The following is a 21,804-nucleotide window of genomic DNA, read 5'->3' as shown; positions in this document are numbered from 1 at the left end:
GATGGTAAATCTTTTGGATACACACTTCTCTGTGTGTAGAGGTGTGACCAGTGAAATACGCTTAGGTACGTATGAGTATAGAGAATTGGGCATGTTTATTAGATTATCTGCAAAGGGCTATATCACCCCCTCCCAAACAACTGGGAGGCCTTATGTCTCAGAGGAACAATCAGTCTAATTAAGAAAAATATCTCTGGCCAATTGGTTCATTTAGCAACCAGCTCTTGCAGATTTGAATGAGTGACTTCCTGCCCCAGACCATATGTCTAGATTGACAACTGATGCTTCAAGACTATACAAAGCAGATGCAGAATTCCTTTCAACAAAGGAAGGGAGGGCAGGAGATGGGAAACCAACGTGCAAGACGCAGCCACGCTGAACCATTGAAAAATGCAGTGTCAGCTCAGCTAATAATAGGATGCCAGCTGTAATCACACCAACGTAACTCCTCTTCTGGTTGACTTATCAGCACCAGTAGCTCTTTGCAATACAAAGCACCAGTGCTTGAGTACAATTCTAATGGCTGATGTGGGCTATATTCAAAGGTAAAGGTAGTCCCTTGTGCAAGCACCAGGTCATTCCTGACTCATGGGGTGATGTCACATCCCGATGTTTACTAGGCAGACTTTGTTTATGGGGTGGTTTGCCAGTGCCTTCCTCAGTCATCTACACTTTACCCCCAGCAAGCTGGGTGCTCATTTTACCATAGGGTGCCAGGTCACTTGGATTGGTGGGCAATTGCCGGCTGAGGAGCAGGGATTGTGCATGTGCTCGAGGTCGCATTTACTGTGATTTCATCACTTCTGGTTTACATCTGGAAGCGCCGCATTGCATGGGCCACTTTACCACTCAAACCCTCAAAACACTAGCTATTGGAGGCAGAAGAAGAAGATGAAGAAGAGTTGGTTATTATATGATTACTTTCTCTACCACTTAAGGAAGAATCAAACCGGCTTACAATAACCTTCCCTTCCCCCACAACAGACACCCTGTGAGGTAGGTGAGGCTTAGAGAGTGTGACTAGCCCAAAGTCACCCAGCTGGCTTCATGTGGAGGAGTGGGGAAACAAATCCAGTTCACCAGATTAGCCTCCACAGCTCATGTGGGGAATCAAACCCGGTTCTCCAGATCAGAGTCCACTGCTCCAAACCACCGCTCTTAACCACTACACCACGTTGGCATAGCTGGGACCAAGTTGTGACACCTTGTAGCTGGATTGAACCAAGAGATACCAGTACCCTTTCCTTAATGTAGGGCCTCTACTTGCTCTGTCCCCTCCCAATCACATCCATGCTAGCATTTTGGTGGTTTGAGTGGTAAAGCGGCCACTGCCATGTGGTGCTTTTGGGTGTAAACTGGAAATGATACAATTGCGTCATGTGTGATCCCTGCCCCAGTTCTGCCCCAAAAACCTCCCGCCAGAGGAAGGGGGCGGGAACCTGGCAAACCTATTTTATCAACCTCAGAAGGATGGAAAGCTGAGTTAACCTTGACCTGCCTACCTGAAACCGACTTCTGAGGGGGATCGAATTCACATTGTGAGAAGAGCTTTGACAGCAGTACTGCAGCTCACCACAGGGCTCACTGGGCTGTATTTACACTCACATATTTATTCACTTAGGGCAGAGGTTACATACCTGTTCGGCCTTTGCGTTTTCACAGACGGAGGTCTCGTAAAACATGGCAAATTCTGGTGCATTGTCATTCACATCCAGGACTTTAATATATACCGGAACACGACTGCTTTCCTTTGGATTGTCTGTAACAATACAAAAAGAGGGTCAGGGAGAATCACGGTATGCCCGGTGTGACTTTGCACAGATTTTGTTGTTGGTGGTGATGCAAGACAGCCAGAGGACAGCATTGCATTATATCATTTGTATGAGTTACTTTCATGGGTTACAGAAATAAATGTACTATTGGATGTGCTTAATCGCAAATGTTTCCAAATTGACCTTCTGGAAAGGTGTGTCAGGGTAGAGTGAGATGAGAGTGCATTTTAAAACAGAGCTACAACCTCCTACGCCCACTGAAATCAATGGTTTTAGGAGGGTGGAAGGATTGCTCTGCTAGAGTTTTGTTGTTTTTGAACTGAACAAGGGCTGAAGGATGCTTTTTCTATTGAGTTGCTTCATAACTGAGGCAGGGCAAAGAGCTCTTTATACCCTGGTTTAAAGCAAGTGTGATGTAGTTGTTAAGAGTCGTGGACTCTAATCTGGAGAAATGGGTTTGATTCCCTGCTTTTCCTCCACATGAAATCTGCTGGGTGACCTTGGGCTAGTTCAGTTCTCTCCGAACTCTCTGTGCCCCACCTACCTCACAAGGTGCCTGTTGTGGGGAGGGGGAAAGGAAGGAGATTGTAAGCTGCTTTGAGACGCCTTACAGGTAGAGAAAACCAGGGTATTGTAAGCTCTAGCCCTGCGGCAAACCCATAAACAGATTCCAGCAGAGGGCAAATCCACGAAAGCAGTTTTATTGGTTAGAATCGACAGTTTTCAGAAGCCATATTCAAAAGGACACTAGTAGGGGGCAAAGGCAAGGTACATAGCATATATGGAAGAGCAAAAGGAGATAACTGGTAACCCAGGCAACCCCCTCCCAGAGGCAGGAAGGAGTACTTGGCGATTCCCACAGTATGGGAATCTATGAAGACTAAACACGGGGCAGAGACTGGCCTTGGACAGAATAGCACAACAGCACCTGGAAGCAGCACAATCGCACTACCACATACCGTCCTCATGGCCTGTTCCTGACAGGTATAAAAATCAACTCTTCTTCGCTATTGAGACCACATTGCCAGAACCTTCCTCTTGTTATGGATAGGAGACACAAACTCCAAGACAAAAGTAATGCTATTGGAGGCATAAGAGAGGAAGCATTGCTGGGACTAAGTTGCAACGCCTTGGAGCTGGATTGAACCTAGAGATACCAGTACCATATCCTTAATTAAGGGCCTCTACTTGCTTTGCCCCCTCCCAATCACATCCAGTGCAACTGTAGGGTCTCCAGAAGCACAAAGACTGGGAATCCTTTCCCACTTGCTCCTGGCTCTGGTGCTGAGTCACTGGGACACTCCACACAGAAATGCAGTGCTGCAGCTATAATATCCATCCAGCTTTATTATGTTCCCCCAACCCAGCTTTGGGAGCTTATATATATATTAAGTGCAGATGTTGTCATGTATGCTTCTAGTGGCTGTACATTTGAAAGTCCCCATCCCCCCTGAAATGAATGAGAGGTAGGGCGGCAAGAGATGCTGTGACAGTTAGGGTGCTGGGAAGGGACCCTGGCGTCTCTGTAACTGGGAAGAGGGGCGTAAGGCGCTCTTTGCCAGATAGAGAGCATCCTTTCCCATACTAGCCCTTTGATGTGTTAACACCTCTTGATTGGAGGATCCAGGTCTGGCAGGATCCCCAAGACCTGGCATCCAGGTCGTTAATGCATGGGTACTTTTACTCATGTTTGCTGCCAGTCTGTCTCGGTTGTTCCTTGGAGTTATGCATGAGTTTTCCATCCATTAGAGATGACCTCATGGCCAGTCCTTGCAAATCCCATTCCTCTGTTAACCTGATTCTCCCATCTCCCCTGAACTCAGCCCAGGTGAAATCCCCATGCATAAGGCAAAGCGCGAGACACGGAAACTTGCGGGAGTGATGTTTCTCTCCCAGAAAGCACTACAGCCAATTACAAAGCAGCATGTCAAAGGGCGGGGATTCAAATGCTTCCTGCTTTCTCAGTGTCATGTTGCAGGCAAGGAACGAGGGCTGGAAGCTGGAAGTGTAGACTGGGAAGCAGTCCAATGTCATTCACGGTTCAGGCAGAGTCCAAGTTATCAACACAAGCAAGGGCAGTCCATGGTGTTAGTCAGGGTTAGTCCAAGAAGTCAAGATACCAGGAATCCAAAGTATAGCAGAAAAACAAGGCCGATACACAAGGAGGTTGGTGACAAGTTGCTTGCACAACAGCCAAGCCTACTTGCTGACTTATAGTAGGCCTTGGGAGAACCAGGTGTTGCTTATTATCCCATCTCAGCACTCCCTGCCTGGTGAAGCTCATCGATCTTATCACTGTCAGCAAAGAGTGCTCCTCGCTGGGCCTGCAGTCTAGCACTCCTTTTTTGCTCATGTAGCTGTGCCCTGCGCCTCTGTTCCAGTGGCTTTGGGGGGATCTCTAGTGGCACTGCCTTTGGCTGAACCTCTGACTCAGGTGAGTCTTTTGTGCTGGGTGGCTGCAGACATAGGGAGGGCCCATCTGCCTGAGGCTGCTCCACCTGCGGCTGCTCAGTCTACTGCTGCTCCTCCCTTTCATAGCCTTCAGCTTCAAGGCCTTCATCATCTGAGGAAGCCTCGGCAGGCTGACCCATGACACTCAGAGTTCTTTCTGAGCAGAAAATAGGATTTTAAAAATGAGACTTGGATTTCTCCCCCCCCCATTCCTTTTAGAGAGCTCCATGATTTTTTAAATGCCTTTTAACATGGCACTTGGGTTTCCGTGTGTGTGTGTGTGGGGACTTTTCTGTCACAGTAAGCACTATAGCTAATTACAAAGCAGAATTTCAAGGGACGGGGACTCAAATGCTTCTTGATTTGAACTTGAGACTGCTGGTGCATAGATTCACAACAGGAAAGTATGGGTCCAGCGAGCAATGAACCTCAGGTCAAAACTAACATACATAAATGACCCAGATTGGCTGAATGCCCTGGGGCACATGTGGGGTGGGGTCTGAAAGGGGAGCAGTTCCTTGGTCAGGGAGTGAGCTTTGGTGTGGAGGTTGGAACTGGGTTTTGGCCTTCATCAGGGGAACTGTCTTTCCTGTGCATTTGCCATGAGGCATGACAGAGGGGAAGGACACACCAGGAATGGGGGCATCCTACAACTAACAAAGACTAGATATACCACAGATTGTAAGTATCTAGTTAGTAACTCTCCTTTTGTTTATTTAACTTAGTGCATCTAGATCTGTTTTTTGTACTACTCTGAGTTTGTACTTTGTAGAAATAAAGTTGTTTAATTAGAGAGAGTCTACACAGGTCTACACCTGCCTTGGTGACCCATGAGAGGGGGGCTGAATTTTGCCCAAGGTGGTCATGGTGACAGTAGCTAGTCTTCCCCACAATGTGACAGAGATCACAACACCCATAAAACATGTTTTTAAACAGCAATGCAGTATCAGTATCCACTCCTGCAGCACAAACCCCTCCTCTTGGATGACTTCTATTAGCAGCACCACTTCCCAATATGCCTGTGCAAAGTTTAAGCTGCACAGGTCTCTCCAAGTCCCTCATCTTCCATCAAGGAATTGCTTAACTTTGGTCTCTTTGGTGTAACCCAATTGATTGATTTAATTCATTAATTTAAAACGTTTCTCTACTGCCTTTCCACCCAAAGAGGGTCCTCAAGATGGAGAACATGAAAACATTTAAACATTAAAACAGCATTTAAAATGCATAATATATAAAATAAACAATTCATTAAAAACATACAAACACACATAACAACACAGACAGGGAGCAGGGCCGATAACAGTTATTGTCACTGTGCAGAAGTGTGTTACTCTATGGAGCAGCCAGAGCCTTCCTCTCAATGCATAATGTAAACATGCCTTTCTTAGATTATTCATGTAGCATCTATCAAGCCAGGGACTCAGATCTTAAATTTCTCTTGATCTCGGCTCTGAAGTGATTGATGGGGCGGAGTAGCTGTTTCACCTTTCACGGCTTTCAGCTGTAAGAATTTCATCAGTCAACACACCTTCAGAACACCCATCATAAAGGCAACTGCATGCATTTCTGTCTCTGCCACTGACATCTCTGGGCTCCTGAGCAGGTCCCAGAGACCCACATTTCAATGTTTAATCAGGTGCACATTTATCAGGTAACACATCCATACAATAACCCTGGAAACGGTCTCCTTGTGGTGCATGGACCCCCATATGGACAATCATGTTAAGAAATATCTAACAGATGGAGCTCAGCTATCAAGTTGTAGGTCAGTGATGGCGAACCTTTTAGAGACCGAGTGCCCAAACTGCAACCCAAAACCCACTTATTTATTGCAAAGTGCCAACACGGCAATTTAACCTGAATACTGAGGTTTCCGTTTAGAAAAAACAACTTCCCTGGACTCCCAGCTGGGCGGCAGGGAGTGCAGGGAAGGGGGCAGGGGCTTTGAACTGCTCCGCTGCGGCGGGTCGCTTGGGACCCCGCTGGCCTTACTCCCGAGTAAAAACGCAGATCATGCGGAGCGCGCAGGGGATTGCGTTCAAATGGCACCCCTGCGCAGGTTTCCTTGGAAGATTTACCGCTCTGGTCCTCCTCCTGCCGTTCAGCGGCTTACCCCTGAGTAAGCATCTCCAGGCTGGTGCCGGATGGACGGCTGATCTCCTATTGTAGTGAGCGCCCCTAAGTTAAACCGGGTTTGCTCGCAAGTAAGCAGGCTTAGGATCTCCCGTTTAAAGACAGCGCAGTCCTTAAAAACAAACAGCAAGAAAAACTCACTTGGAAATAAGTCCCTGCTATTGCGCTGGGGCTCCTTTCCGAGTCGTTTTTAAAACTCGCCAGTGGTGCAGTGCGATCCTAAAGGCAGAAACAAGTTTTAACGGCGCTTCCCCTCCAACACACGCACAGGGGACGCAGCCTTGGGAATAGCCTTGAGATCAATAGACACACCACTAAAGTCGGCCTGGGCGCTTCGCAACGCTGCCAAACCCCTGAAGAAAACAATCCCCCCCAACAGTCATGGGGGGGGGGAATGACGGGATGATCCCCAGGCCGCGTTAACTCCGCTCCCCTTCGCCCCCCAGATCTTCCGGCGGCATGTTCCCTTGCAGATCCCTGCCTTTCAAATCCTGCCTGGTCGTTTCCTTCGCCCCCGATTTTGCAAACAAAACAGTTTCTTTCTCAGATCTCTAGAGACGAAGGTTTTCTTATCGGCTTTTAAAATCGGGCTCGCCACTAGTTGTGCAACCCCCCCCCCCACAAACACTTTTTTATTTTGCAAAATTCACGCGTTGCTCCATTCCCCCCCAAACCCTGCCCCCCTTCCACCTGTTTGCAACGCGTTTGCACCGAGAGAGAGCACGCTCGGGCGGCCCGGGCGGCCTTGCAAACGTTCAGCAGCCCGGGCTCAGGATCGCGCCGTGGGAAGCGGCTGGAAGGAGCCGCCGCACTGCTGGCCCCTCCTGCCAGTCCCTGTGCCAGCCGCCAGAGAGTTGGGACTGGGATGCGGCGGGGTGGCGGGAGAGGCTTTGCAAATGCAAAAGCAGCAGCTGAGGGCGCAGCAGCCGCAGCAGCTGCCCAGGACAGAAGCCCTGGCAGACTGGAGCAGGGGGGGGCGGGGAGGCTGGAGGGGCTTTTCTGGCCACCAGTAGCAGCAACAGCAGCAGCAGCAATCGGCCGCAGAGGCGTCAGCCAGGGAGCCCCGTCGCGGCCGGCCCCGGCCATTGTGCGCGCACGGGCCGAGGAGGCGAAAAAAAGAAGCCGCCCGAGCGCGTGCCTCCTCCCCAACGCATGCCTGGAATCCAAGAGGAGGAGGGGTACTAAGCCCCTGCCACCCAGCTGGGCGGCAGGGAGTGCAGGGAAGGGGGCAGGGGCTTTTAACTGCTCCGCGCTGCAGCGCAGAGCAGTTCAAAGCCCTCGTCGCCCAGTTTAGCCGCGCGTGCCGGCAGAGAGGGCTACGCGTGCCGGAGTCGGCAAGCGTGCCATAGGTTCGCCAACACGGTTGTAGGTAATCTGAGCCGGTATGGAGCCGCATAATATGTGGGCAGAGCTCCATGTAATGATGCTTTTTAATTGCACTGGCTGAGCAAGGGTCTTGATGCCGTCACCATGGCAACTGTCACTTATGCTGGAACTTTCGAATGATCCGTATGGATACGGGATGTCCCACATCTGGTGGAATTCCAGCTGTTTCCCAAAGCAACAATGCTAAGCACGCTTGCTCTCCTCTGCAATACTAGTATTCTCAGCGTATTCATTGATAGACACAGGAGCTCTATAAATGCTTTAGCAGCCTTGTAAGAATGACCCAGCCCTGACCTGGATAGCCCCAGGCTAGCCCAATCACATCAGATCTCAGGAGCTAAGCAGGGTCAGCCCTGGTAGGATGGGAAATCTGCAAGGTACACCAAGGTTGTGACGTGGAGGCAGGCAATGGCAAACCACCTCCCAGCATCTCTTGCCTTGAAAACCCTACAGGATCGCCATAAGTCTGTTGGAGTTGCAAGGCTGTCAGAGTAGTTTGACAGGTTGCATTTAGATCTAGTGGATCTGGAATGATGTCACAGGTTTGGAAACTCCCTGGAGAGCTAGAGGGAGCGGACCAGAACTGGTTATGGCCAGCAGGCTGATGCAATACAGTAGCAACAGGTGCATGACTAAGCAACTACTGTGATTGGTGCCTGAGATGGCTTTGTGTATATAATCACATGGGAATCAAGCCCATGTGTGGGAATGCTATATGCGGAGGAGTGTATAAGGAGATGTATTATATCTATGCACTGTAAAATAAACGAGCACTGCTTTTCTAGTAGCCAGGCGTTCTGGTGGTGTTTTCCTGGACCAACTGCGTAATCCGCTGGCACCCGCGTCAAAGTCAGCTGTGACTTGACGGCATTTCCCACCACCACCAAACCAACCAGCACAAATGAACTGGAGGAAAGAGCAGAATCACCCCTTATGTTAATGTTTCTGTCTGATACGTACTCTGTAATTTCATTTTAATCCTATTTTCTATTCAAAGCATGGAGGAGATCTAGCCAGTGTGGAGTAGTGGTTAAGAGTGGAGGACTCTAATCTGGTTTGATTCCCCTCTCCTCCACATGAGCGTCAGACCCTAATCTGGTGAACCGGGTTGGTTTCCCCACTCCTACACATGAAGCCTCCTGGGTGACCTTGGGCCAGTCACAGTTTTCTCAGAACTCTCTCAGCCCACATGGAGGCAGGCAATGGCAAACTACTTCCGAACCTCTCTTGCTTTGAAAACCCTACAAGGTTGCAATAAGTCAGCTGTGACTTGATGGCACACACACACATGCACAAAATGACCCAGGCAGTCATTCCAGTCTTTCAGGTTTCTTCAGCAATACCATGGAAGGAACCCCACAGAAGTCTATGATCACAACACTTTTCATGCCAGCCTGCAACGTATCAGGAAATGGCTGACAACTGGAAGCTTGACGGACAGCTTCTTAACAAACGTGTAGCTATAGCAGGGCAGTGTTTTGTATTTAGTAGCCTCCCTTGAGGGAAACACTTGATTCCATTGTTCATTTGAGAGATCAGCCACGGGTACTCCAGAAACACAAAAGAAATCCGTTCCATTAAGTGCAAAGTGAATGGGGCGATGGAATGCAAAACTGAGCAATTGTGCTTCATAATAGTTCTACGTTGTCTTGTGGTGGGAGTTGTGGCTGCCACAAAATAATTACTTGCAAAAGTTATTTTAAACCCTGATTATATTTTATAACGTATCTGAACGTTGTGGAACTGGGAATCCCTGTGGTAAGCTGCTGCAGCTATAACTTGGGAGTGTTCCCTGGGCAGTCCCGAGTTCCTGAGTGACTTTGCTCCCCTCCCCTCATTGCTCACTGGCAATAATGGCTTCCTGTTCAGACTGAGATAGGGATGCCAGCCTCCAGGTGGGACTTGGGAATCCCCTGGAATTACAGCTCATCTCCAGTCTACAGAGATCAGTTCCCCTGGAGAAAACGGAGGCTTTGGAGGGTGGGCTCTGAGGCATGGTACCCCTCTGAGATCACCCTCCTTCCCAGGCTCCATCTCCAAATCTCTAGGAGTTTCCCAACCTGGATCTGGCTATCTCACTCCCCCATCCCCTGCCAATGGCCAGGGGGGGAGGGACCTGGCAACCCTAGACTGAGACTATGCCCAGGCAACACTAATTTCCACTAGCTCTTGGTTTTATCTCTAGCTCAGACTGAGTCTCCGCATCCTGATTCCTTCTGACTCTTCGCATGTGATTCCCATTCGTAGGCTGCCTAATGTTCAGCTGATATTTGACAGGGGAGGCACTCAGAATTATTTCTCTTGACCTTCTTCAAGGCTCACCAAAGATCATTTACCCAAGGCTTATTAGACCAGGCCCTAGTCTCATGTAATCAGATGACGTGTCCTATGGTTTTGGAGAGAATTCATTGGCCTATTTTATAAGAACAATACATGAGAAAAATGAAAGGACTACGTAAAGGAGTGCGGGTGCAGCAATCTTACAATAAGTGTATCATGCACAGGAAACAGCTTCCAAAGCCAGCCTTTATAACTGCACAGCTAGGTTTGTGGGGTAATGTTAGCTGAAATTCCAGAAGCTGCACGAACTGCTAAATAAAAATCTCAGTAGCTGGAGCTTCAGTATTATTGTCCTCCCTATGAATAACCTATGCAAAATAGCAACATATTGAAGATTAAATTACTCAAATTTGCATATTTTATACAGGGCGTAGAATCTAGCTTTCCTTGGCACAGAATCCGGATTGCCTGCTTGTTACATTTTTGGGGTTGAGCTCACACAGCTCTGTAACTAAGTTTTGTCTACTAAACCAAAGAGACCCAAATATGGCACCCAGCTCTCTGAATATTTATACTATCAAATAATATTAAATGATGTCACGTTGGTGAGCTCCAGAGTCATATGCAACAATATAGATTTGCATTCTTAGAAGTAACCCAAGTTAAATTTGTACATACAGATGCTTTGTTCTGTTGATGTTACCAGTTTACCAGTTTGAGGCTGCTTTAACTGTGATGGCCAATTGCCCTGGGAATTATAGTTAGTAAAGATGTGGGCAATTCTCTCTCTCAGCATTCTCTAGATGGTTAAAAAAAAAAAAAAAAAAAAGGATCCCTGAACAATCTGGCCTGAAGGAAAATTCCTTCCTGATCCCAAAGTAGTGATTGGCATTATTCTGGGCATATAAGAAGGGGCCACGAGAGCCAAGCACTGACTCACCCCTTCCTGCCCTCCCTCTCATAATCTACCTAAGTCCACAGAATAAGCCTTGATGTCAGATGGCCATCTAGTCTCTTTTTAAAAAGCCTCCAAAGAAGGAGAACCCACCACCTCCTGAGGAAGCCTGTTCCACTGAGGACCCGCTCTAACTGTCAGGAAGTTCTTTCTAATGTTTAGCTGAAAACTCTTTTCATTTAATTTCTACCCGTTGGTTCTGGTCTGACCTCCTGGGGTAACAGAAAACAACTCCACTCCACCCTCTATATGGCAGCCCTTCAAATACTTGAAGATGGCAATCATATCACCTCTTAGTTGTCTCCTCTCCAGGGTAAACATACCCAGCTCCTTCGACCTTTCCTCATAGGACTTGGTCTCCAGATCCCATATTAAAGCAATCATCTCAAGCTGCTTTTTCATTCATGAGGAGAGATGCCCTTATATCTTTCTCCCTGTAGATGGCAAAGCAGCTTAGGAAGAACAATTCTATTTTTAAAAGATGTGAGCTACCTCTCATCACATGTCCATCTGCTCTTTTTTTTAAGTCAAGAAAAGAGTCCTAATATTTGAGCCCTGGGCTAGACCTCTAAACATACATACTTTGAAGTAGATCCCATTTAAAATAACTTTCATGTAAATGGGCTTAGTGAAGATTGGCATACCTGGCTGAAGATTCCTAATTAAATCTGGTCCTTATCAAGTTAATCGGTTTATGTAGAGGAAGGCTTCAAGTGGATGGCCTTTTTAAATACCTTGCTCAATGCTACAGGATGGAATTTGTCCGGCACTTGAAGACTTGTGAATTTTCACTCCCTTTCCCCTTATGTACATATATAATTGTACAATTTATACAGGCTTTTCACAAATCAGCAATCCTTGTTCTAGTTAGCCTATGGCCAGGAGGTATTCTCAGGCCTATTTGATCTGAAAAGAGGAACGTGTAAATTTCCTTTCCATTCAGGCACAAAGTTGCCTCTTCATAATCTGTAGCCTTGGGAAAGAAGGGGGGGGGGGAATACAGAACATTTTTCAGGTTTATATCCTTGATTAACAACAACAGCCAAAGCAAGGACCCTGACGTCCTTTCAGCCACTCTCGGCTGCATGGGTGCATTTGTCACGGCAATGGTGTTTATGTGCAACTTACTGATTTCAGAAGCTATTACGGTAATGTTGTGCCACAATAGTGTTTCCCGGTCAAGAGGCTTGGAAGTAAATATTGAACCATTTCCAGAATCAATGTTGAATATTCTATCCATATCAGTATGGCGATCCACAGAATACCTGAAAATAGAAACAATCATTTCAAGATTCATTTCACAATTGTTTGGCAGTGCTTGTGAGGCCAAATACTAAACATCAGTAAACAAATCACATTTGTAGATATGTTGATACTGCAAATTACTGCAGCATCTCAACTGATTTCTAGAAAAATACTAGACGTGACTGGGAGATCTGTGATTAGGACCAACTGCAGTTTTTTACAAGGCCAAAAGCAGATAAAAAGTGTGTGTGTAACATTCAAACATAGGGCTGTGGTTATCTATCTATCACATTTTTATCCCCCTCTCCCCCCAGGAGTCTAACGTGGTGGGGGAGCTCTAAGGGGGGCAGAATGTGAGCTCCGGGCTGGGAGCGCAGCTGGAGTCAAGGACAAGTAGCTCTGCAGTTTGTTATGACTGTAGCTGTAATCTCTCATGGGAACCAGAGTCAGCCTAGTATCTAACGGTGCCTTTCTGATGTATAACAGCGCCCTTCTGATGTATATGTGTTCAACCTTCCCGCCTTTACCCCACTTGAGTCCTCGTCCCTTTTTCCTGTAAGTTGCTGCTTTCCATCTTATGCTTCCCAAATAATTGGCTTCTTAGACAACTCTGTTTGGATGTTCTCTTGTTTGGGATTCGACAGGTGGACCCAGATCTTACAGGAGTACATTAAGGCGACATAGCTTCATTGCTACTGCACAGTATTTTGCAACCCGGGTGGTACTTGGTGAGCTGTCTCCCAGCAGAAACCTTTTGGTCCATTCACCCTCATCAACAGAGCCAAGACCTGTTGATTCCTAAGATGTGAAGCACCAGCAACAACAGATACACAACATCAGAACAAGCACTTTTTGTATGCCAACATACAAACACAGGTGGAATTAAGCTTCTTGATCCCCAAACCAGCAGTAATGTCAGGGGATTATTTGCACTAGGGCTGTTGATTCTGTTCGGCCCGAACTGAAAATCAGCCGAATTTCCCTTGATTCGGCGGTTTTTAGTTCGGGACAAACCGAACTCAAAAATGGCAGGCAACCAGGGAGCCGAATTCAGCGAGTTTGGGAGTTCTTGAATAAATCCGGCAAATTCGGGGCGTCAGTAAGCAGCATAACCGTCAGTAAGCAGCATTCTCCTCCCCCGGCCAATCGGTGGCCAAGCTGGGTCTCCTTCTGGCCAATCAGTCAGGACTGAATACTGGAGGAATCAGCTGATGTGCGGCCCGGCCGGGGAGAGAGAGAGAGAAAGGGAAATCCTCCTGTGTGTGTGTGTGTGGGGGGGGGTGCTTGTGAACATTCGCTCCTTTCTGTGGCTGCAGGGGGTGCATTTTTGAGGGTACAGACCCCAAGCTTTCAGTGGAGATTCAGACAAGCCTTCTTAAGAGACCACCCAAGTTTTGTAAACATTGGGTCAGGGGGTCCCGAGATATGGGCTTCCCTCCTTTTTTCTTTCCATGGCTGCAGGGGGCTCATTTTTGGTGGTACAGACCCCAAACTTTCAAAGGAGCTTCAGATGAGCCTTCTTAAGAGACCCCCCAAGTTTTGTAAACATTGGGTCAGGGCCCCCCGAGATATGGGCTCCACCCCTTTTTCCTCTCCCCCTTTTCCATTTCCGTGGCTGCAGGGGGCACTTTTTGGGGGGTGCAGCCCCCAAACTTTCAGCATAGCTTCAGACAATCCTTCTTAAGAGACCACCCAAGTTTTGTAAAGATGGGTTCAGTGGGGGCAGAAATATCAGCTCCCCCCTTTTCTCTTTCCGTGGCTGCAGGGGGCGCATTTTTGGGTGTGCCGACCCCAAACTTTCAGCAGAGCTTCAGACAAGGCTTCTTAAGAGACCACCCTAGTTTTGTAAACATTGGGTCAGGGGGGCCCGAGATATGGGCTTTCCCCTTTTCCCTATTGGGATGAATGGATCACCCTCGAGAGATGCATACATATGGATCTCATATTGGATACAAATGGAATCATATTGGATTACCCAGCCTCCCAGCCCCTCCTGATGGAACAAAAGACAGCCACAGTAAGACCCCTTTGGGGGCTTTAATCTATAATTTTTCCTTTCTGTGTGTGTGTGGGGGGGGGGAAGCAGAGTCTGTGTGTGTGTTGGGAGGGAGCAGTTTCTTTGGGTGGGGGGGGAGCCAAAGGGGGCTTTTGCCGGTTCTGCCTGGGGTGTGTGTTCCCCCTCCAGTCTCTCTCTCCCTGGTTTGAGGGGGGGGGCTTCAGTTTTGTGTCTTCAGGTTTTCCCTCATTCATAAGATCAGTTAGGTTATTTTGATGCTTGCTCAAAACTGGTTTTCAAATGGTGACTTAAAGAATGCATCTGCCTGGTCCCAAGTCCAATGCAAAAGGAGAAATTCCGCCCCTTCCTTCTCATTATGCATAGCTAGCTGCCTCTGTCCCTTTCCATGGTTTGCAAACTCCCAGGTGTCAGGTGTTGCTTTGCACTGTTGCAAAGGTGTTGCATTGCGTGCTTGTGTTGCTTTGCAGTTGTATTGCTTTGCAAATTTTTTCACACCTGCCCCGCCCTTGCTCTCAGCTGTTTGTCGGGGCTGGGAGCTTTGTGCGTGGGCGGCAAGCTCTGCTCGGAGATACACATTAAGGGGGGGACCCCTTTTGGGGCCCATATCTCAGCCCCCCCGACCCAATCTTTACAAAACTTGGGGGGTCTTTCAAGAAGCGTCCTTTGAAGCTCCTCTGAAAGTTTGGGACCTTTACCCCCCAAAATGCCCCCCCAGAGCCCTGGAAAGGCGCAATTGTGTTTTTAATGGCTTTATTCGGCCGAATTTTTTTCCTGAACTTTGAATTCCCGCCAAATTGCACGGACCCGAAGCGGGGGGATTTGGACTTCGGCATATCCCGAATCTAAACGGGCCGAATTCAGCCGAATCCGAACTATATCGAATTTTTTTTTAATTCAACAGCCCTACTTCGCACTACTGGGAAATATCCCACCCACTGTCTAACTAGCAGATGGGGGAAAAAATGTAAAATTTCCAGAAATGTTGAAGCTGGTTGAAGCTGGTTAGAGAAAGCTAAGTTCTCACGAAACTTTCCATTTTCCTCTGAGTCTTTGGTGCAGTTTCTGCCTCACCACCTTATGATCTTTTTTCTCCCTCCTGCAAGGTAGGGCAATAAGCTACTTTTTACCCAGACCGTGAATAAATGTGTCACAATGGTTTCAGGGAGAGGTGAAATATCAACCACATCAGGTCAGAAAGACAAGAGAAGACATGCAACTGTTGAGAAGCAATGAAAGCCCTGAATGCTCCCCTCATGAAGATTAGGTATCCTTCTAGGTGCAAAAATGCATCTTGGATTTAAGAGCTGTATATGTCTACGGCATGCCCACCTTATCTATAAAAGCATTTCAATCATTCTAAAAGTGAAAATATTTCATAGGAGGGGTTTTTTTTTTAGCACTCCCCAAAATTTCCATTTTTCCCCGTTGGAGAAATGGAAAAAAAAGGCCTCAGTAAAGAATGGATTTACATCTCTAAGTAGGGATTAAGTTTGTCTATTGCTTCCAGGGCAGTAGCCAATCTTTCTTCATTAGGTGGGGATCTCATGTTTCCAGGTCAAGCCTGGAAGTTATTTCTTCGTATCTAACATCTTAACCCTATCACTAAATCTAAGTGTCTCTGTGTTTTTATTTTAGTGCCTCTAGTCGTGATTATGCGTTATATAAGAACAGCTATTTTTCAGCTTCCACGTGGCCTGGATGTTGTTGTCCAGTGCCTGAAACTGAATCCAGACAAGATAGAGGAAGATACTTCTTGATGAAACTGGTTTTCCAGAGATTGGGCTGCCAACTTTGGATGGGGTGAGTCTTGCTTTGACGGATGTTGTTGAGAGCTTTGGAGGTTACAGCTCTCTTATTACAAAAAAAAGTTAGATCCACAAGTCCTTTTCTCACAACTTCATTTAGTCTGTTTTTGGCTGCCTTTTTTTTTCCAACTCAAGGTGCTGGTTCCTATATAAATTTGAAGGACTCTCTCTCCCTATATGAACCTGTGGTCCTTACAGCCTTAGTGCCCTTGTGTAGACTGCCTGGTATTAGGCTTTTACAGTGGTTACCCTAATACTGCAGAACACTCATTCCTAAAATCCTGTGTCTAGGGAGAAATAGTTTGTCACTGTTGCCAAGACCCCAGGATGCTGGTAGGAAGGCTCTATGGGGAGGCAGTTATCACATCCTGGAAAGACTCACACTGTTACCCTGAAGCCTTGATGGTTCCAATTTTACAGGCCACCTAGCAGAACAACCAGAGAATGACCACACCTCTAGATTTGTCATGTCTCTCCCCCCATGGCCAGGCCAGGAAAAGAACCCTCCCCTGCTTCCAAATGGAATATGCCAATGGGACATTTTTTTTAAAACCTTTTCTTGCCCAACTTAGTTCAGCCTACATTACTGGAGTGCTCTTCTGACCTATTCAGGTTGGCAGAGTGGGGAAGAGACTTGGTCTTGGTGGCCAGCACTGGTACAAGGTATTTTAGATTTCAGGGAACGTATCAGGTTAGATGACATAATTATGCATGTATTTCCTTTTTAACTTTTGTGGGTGTTATCCAAATCCTTTTTGACTTCTCAATTCTGTTTATTTCAACTCACCCATCCTTTCTACTTTTTTTGTATCTTTTTTGACTTTACTTATAATAAGCTACTGCTTTTTTTTCTTTTTCTTTTTACTAAGCGCATGCCCTGGAAACGACTCAACATATCCCAGCAAAGCAAGAAAAGGGTTAACTTTCCTAAGGGTTATTATTCTTCATTGTTGGCACAAACAGATTGCTGTATAGGGTCCTGAATTAGCAAAGAGGAGTAGAAGAATAGGTTGGTGTCATTCCTAGGAATGTTATCTACCATTCACATCTGATTTGAACAAGGAACCACTGGTTTTTAGCTATAATTCCCAGCTCAAACCAATCCAATGTATCATCAGTTATCTACAGCCCATCCTGGATAATGCAACTTCTTCCTCACAGGCCTTGGTTGGTAGACCTTTCTTTGCTGACAGTCAGCCCCCTAACCTAAGACAGTTTCTTATCAACAAAATGGGGCAGAAAAAGAAACCTAGCAACCAGACTCTGTGTGTGTTAAGTCACTTCCGACTCATGGCAACGCTATGAATTAATGTCCTCCAAAATGTCCTATTGCTAACAGCCTTGCTCAGGTCTGGCAATCTGAGTCCTGTGGCTTCCTTTATTGAGTCAATCCATCTCATGTTGAGTCTTCGTGTTTTCCTGCTGCCTTCAACTTTTCTTAGCATTATTGTCTTTCCCAGTGACTCTTGTCTTTTCATAATGTGACCAAAATACGATAACCTCAGTTTGGTCATTTTAGCTTCTAGGGAGAGTTCAAGCGTGATTCGATCTAAAACCCACTTATTTCTAGAACAAACCAAGATATCAACTCTGTGCTCATATCTACTCAACCAATAGATATTACAGGACATAACATCATCTTGGGCTCATCTATTTGCGCACCCTCCAATGGGATATATGACATCATTTATCAAGAATGCATTCGGCTCCCTACATCAGACAAACAGGTCGGTCCATACAGAGCTGCCTTGATGGCTCTGATGAGGGCAGAAAGGTGGGGTATAAGTTTTGGAAATTAATAACAATACATAAAATAATAAATGGAGACAAGTCTCACAACCAAAATCACAATAATCAGAAACCAGTGGAAGAATATTTCTATCTCCCAGAGCTCTCTATTACTGACTTGAAAGCCATTATCTTTCAACAAAGGAACTTCAGAGGAAGACTAGTGTGAAATGGCTGAATTGGGATTCATTAAGAGGTTTCGTACTCCCTTTCTTCTCGCTTTGTTTGAGCAAAGATTTCTTACACCTTATTGGTATCAGCAAAACCTGGGACTCCCCACCCATTACGGGTATTAACTAGTTCAACTTAACTAGGGAATTATCTCTGTATTGTTCTCCATTAGAATTGAATGTTAGTATGATTACACTCCCACCCAGTACTTCCAGCATTTCATAGCCTTTTCTCTGTTAGTGGTCTTCGTATTTCTGCATGGAATGACAGCACAGTGAGGATCCACTAAGTGCATCTGGAGAAATGGCCTCTAGTCCATAGAAGCCTATCATAGCATTCATTTTGTTAGTCTGTAAGATGCCACAAGGCTCCTGTTCGTGTTATCTGATTTGAAAACTCCAGGCTGGATAATATCTTTCCTTGAAGGTAACTTGGATGCCTTGTGCAGAATGCAGAGGCCTGAGTCATATGCATATAATGTCCATCTTAAGACAGTGTCACTGATTGCCTATTTGTTTCCAGCTGCAAGTCAAGGTGCTGTGTTGGATCCAGCCGGCCATCTTGGCTAATTCCTCTCCTTACTGCCATCCTACTTGATTTTGTCCGTGCAGGCCCCACAGCCTTTTTGAGTGGTCAAAGGAGACCCCTGCCTTCCTTTTCCACCACCAGAAAAGTTGGTTGCATCTAACCTGTTGTTTCTTACCTCTAAAGCTCTTCCCTACCCGGGACCCACACATACCTGAAGGAATACCTCTCTTTTCATAAACCTTATATGGTGCAAAGTGCCGTCAAGTTGAGGCCAACCTATGGCAACTCCATAGGGTTTTCAAGGCAAAAGACTAACAGAGCTGATTTGCCATTGCCTGCCTCTGCGTAGTGACCCTGGACTTCCTTGGTGGTCTCCAAACACTAACCAGAGCTAACCCTATAACCCTGTGTGTTGGCTTAGATCTACTTAGCCGCTGCTTCTGTCTGTGCTCTGGCCCTTCTTCGGCTAGGGTTGCCAGGTCTGTCATCCCCACCGGTAGGAGATTTTTGGGGCGGAGCCTGAGGAGTGCAGGGTTTGGGGAGGGGAGGGACTTCAATGTAGGGCTGTCGATTCGGTTCATCCTGAACCGAAAAACAGCCGAATTTTCCCCGATTCGGCTGTTTTTTGGTTCGGGACGAACCGAACTCAAAAATGGCGGGAAACGGGGGAGCCGACTTCGCTGACTTCGGGGGTTTGGCGAATAAATTCAGCAGATTCGGGGTTCCCCCCTCGCACCTTCACGGGGCTTCCATGAAGGCGCACGGGGGGGGGGCCTTTAAATAGATCTGTGTCTCCCGGCTGGGAGGCACAGATCTATTCCACTCCCCCCCGCGCGCCTTCAGGGGATTCCCTATTAAATAGATCTTTAAATTAAATAGACTCCCTTTAAATAGATCTGCGCCTCCCGGCTGGGAGGCACAAATCTATTCCAAGCCCCCCCCCCCCGCGCGCCTTCAGGGGAGTCCCCTGAAGGCGCGGGGGGGGGGCTTGGAATAGATCTGTGCCTCCTGGCCGGGAGGCGCAGATCTGTTCCATCTCCCCCCCACGCGCGCCTTCAGGGGGCTCCAGCTGGGAGGCGCAGATCTGTTTAAAGGGCCCCCCGCGCGCCTTCAGGGAAGCCCCCTGATGGCACACGGATGTGTGTGAATTTTCCCCCAAACTCCGGATCTCGCCTGAATTTCGGGGATCTGAAGCGAGGGAGTTCGGACTTCAGCTCGGCCCGAATCAAAATGGGCCAAATTTAGCTGAATCTGAATTTTACCAAAAATTTTTTTTCCACAGCCCTACTTCAATGCCATAGGTTCCAATTGCCAAAGCGGCCATTTTTTTTAGGGGAACTGTTCTCTATCAGCTGGAGATCAGTTGTAATAGCAGGAGATCTCCAGCTAGTACCTGGAGTTTGTCAACCCTACCTTCAGCCTGTTCATATCCCTGTGGCAAAGTCATCTGCCTTTTCAGATGCTCTTCTCATTCTTTGTAACGGGCGGCCAGAAGAGGTTACTGGAGCTCCTCTTCCGGCTAGGAGCCATTCCCCCGCATTTTATCCTTACAGCAACCAGATAGATAATGGCTGGATGCAACCAGCTTATCTGCAGGTGAAAAAGAGAGCAGAAAAGCCTACTAAAAGGCTATGGGACCTGCATGTACAGAAGCCATATGGAATGTGGTCTATTGTAAGGAAGAGAAATTGTTGCGACTGAGTGGAAAAGCTGGCTGGATCCAACCCAGTCACTGGTGCAAGGACACCTAGAGGAGGAGGAGAGGGGGGAGGAGGAGGAGGAGAAGAGTTGGTTTTTATATGCTGACTTTCTCTACCACTTAAGGAAGAATCAAATCGGCTTACAATCACCTTCGTTCCCCTCCCCACAACAGACACCCTGTGAGGTAGGTGGGGGAGAGAGTGTGTGACTGGCCCAAGGTCACCCAGCTGGCTTTGTGTGTAGGAATGGGGAAACAAATCCAGTTCACCAGATTAGCCTCCACCGCTCATGTGGTGGAGCTGGGAATCAAAACCAGTTCTTCAGTTCAGAGTCCTCAGCTCCAAACATCGCCCTTAACCTCTACACCACGCTGACTCTCTTTCACAGAAGATTGGGTTTTCCTTAGGACTAGTCCAGCACTTTCGCAAATTCACTACATATTCTCTTCTAGACTGGTAGATTGGGTAACACACATTTAACTGTGAGGAAGGTCTCATGATGCTCCGACCAGGTGAGGGCTTTTCTATGGTGTTGTACATAGATGACAGAACATGAAAACTGACAATCAATGCAACAGATTCTTAAGTCCACGCCATTAGACATCACTTCCAGTTCCAGGTGAATGGATTAAAATAAATTAAAGATCATGACAGGGTTGTTGTTGTTTTTTGCTTCCTTCTAAGTGAAAGCTAAGACGTGCTCTCTGTTACTTTTTAAAAGCCTGGAACACAAAGAATTTTTGCGCCTGTGACTTCAAAGGCTGTTTGCCAGCACAGATCTTCACAGAATTATTTGAGTTGCGAAAACTAGGACTTCAAGCTGGGGTAACAATTAGTATCTCAGAGAAACTGAAAGTTGGCAGTAGTGCCATGGTTTGGATTTGGCAAGTCATTTAATAAGATTTAAGGAGCATCTTTCACATGTTCAATGAATTGAGGATTAGTGGTGTAGGGTTTTCTAATCTTGAAATCCGAAAGTCAAGGATTTAGCACAGCGCATGTGACACTGTTCACAGAAGCAATGGGGGGAAACCTGTTTATGTTCAATTCTCAATTTACAACCTGAGCATAACCCTTTGGGCTTCACTGCTGGGGCTCTTAGGAAGCACAGTTGAAGCACTGGTCATTTGTGAGGGTATGGTGGGGAGACGAAAGTTCCCCAAGGGGTCCCCACTCCCACTGTCGAGAAAGGAGGGTCTATTCAGACCAGCAGCGGCTCTCCAGGGTCTCAGGCAGGGGTCTTTCACATCAGCTACCTGCCTAGTCCCTTTAACTGGAGATGCTGGGGACTGAACCGGGGACCTTCTGCATGCCAAGCAACCAGTGTCTAGGAGAGGGGCAAACTGGTTCCTAACTCTCCTCTCAAACAGGATGGGAGTTAAGAAGCCGCTCTTTCCCTTTCTCTACTGCAGGGAAGATAGATGTGCGTTTAGCACCCACTTGCTGCCAGCTTTGCATCAAAATCCTGCTCACCTCTTTTCTATAGACATCACTGTTCTAAAACTGATGACCATTTCAATGGCCAGGGTACTTGAAGGATTCCCTTACCAGCCAAGACACACTGTCAAAGTAG

General features: G+C 47.1%; 1 protein-coding gene across 1 annotated transcript in view; it reads right to left on the bottom strand.

The window, feature by feature from the left end:
* LOC130481511 (cadherin-6) overlaps positions 1-21,804 on the bottom strand; it is a 139,733-nt gene that overhangs the window by 7,819 nt on the left and 110,110 nt on the right. Inside the window, exons 7-8 of the mRNA XM_056854198.1 lie at positions 12,106-12,242; positions 1,638-1,759 (exon numbers count right to left, since the gene is read on the bottom strand). Coding sequence (XP_056710176.1) covers positions 1,638-1,759; positions 12,106-12,242 — 259 coding nt within the window. The remainder of the gene's footprint in view (positions 1-1,637; positions 1,760-12,105; positions 12,243-21,804) is intronic.

The sequence above is a fragment of the Euleptes europaea genome, chromosome 8 (genome assembly GCF_029931775.1).
Source record: "Euleptes europaea isolate rEulEur1 chromosome 8, rEulEur1.hap1, whole genome shotgun sequence".
Classification (NCBI taxonomy): domain Eukaryota; kingdom Metazoa; phylum Chordata; class Lepidosauria; order Squamata; family Sphaerodactylidae; genus Euleptes; species Euleptes europaea.
Note: the sequence above shows the minus strand (reverse complement) of the source record. Positions and strands in the feature narration are given on the sequence as shown.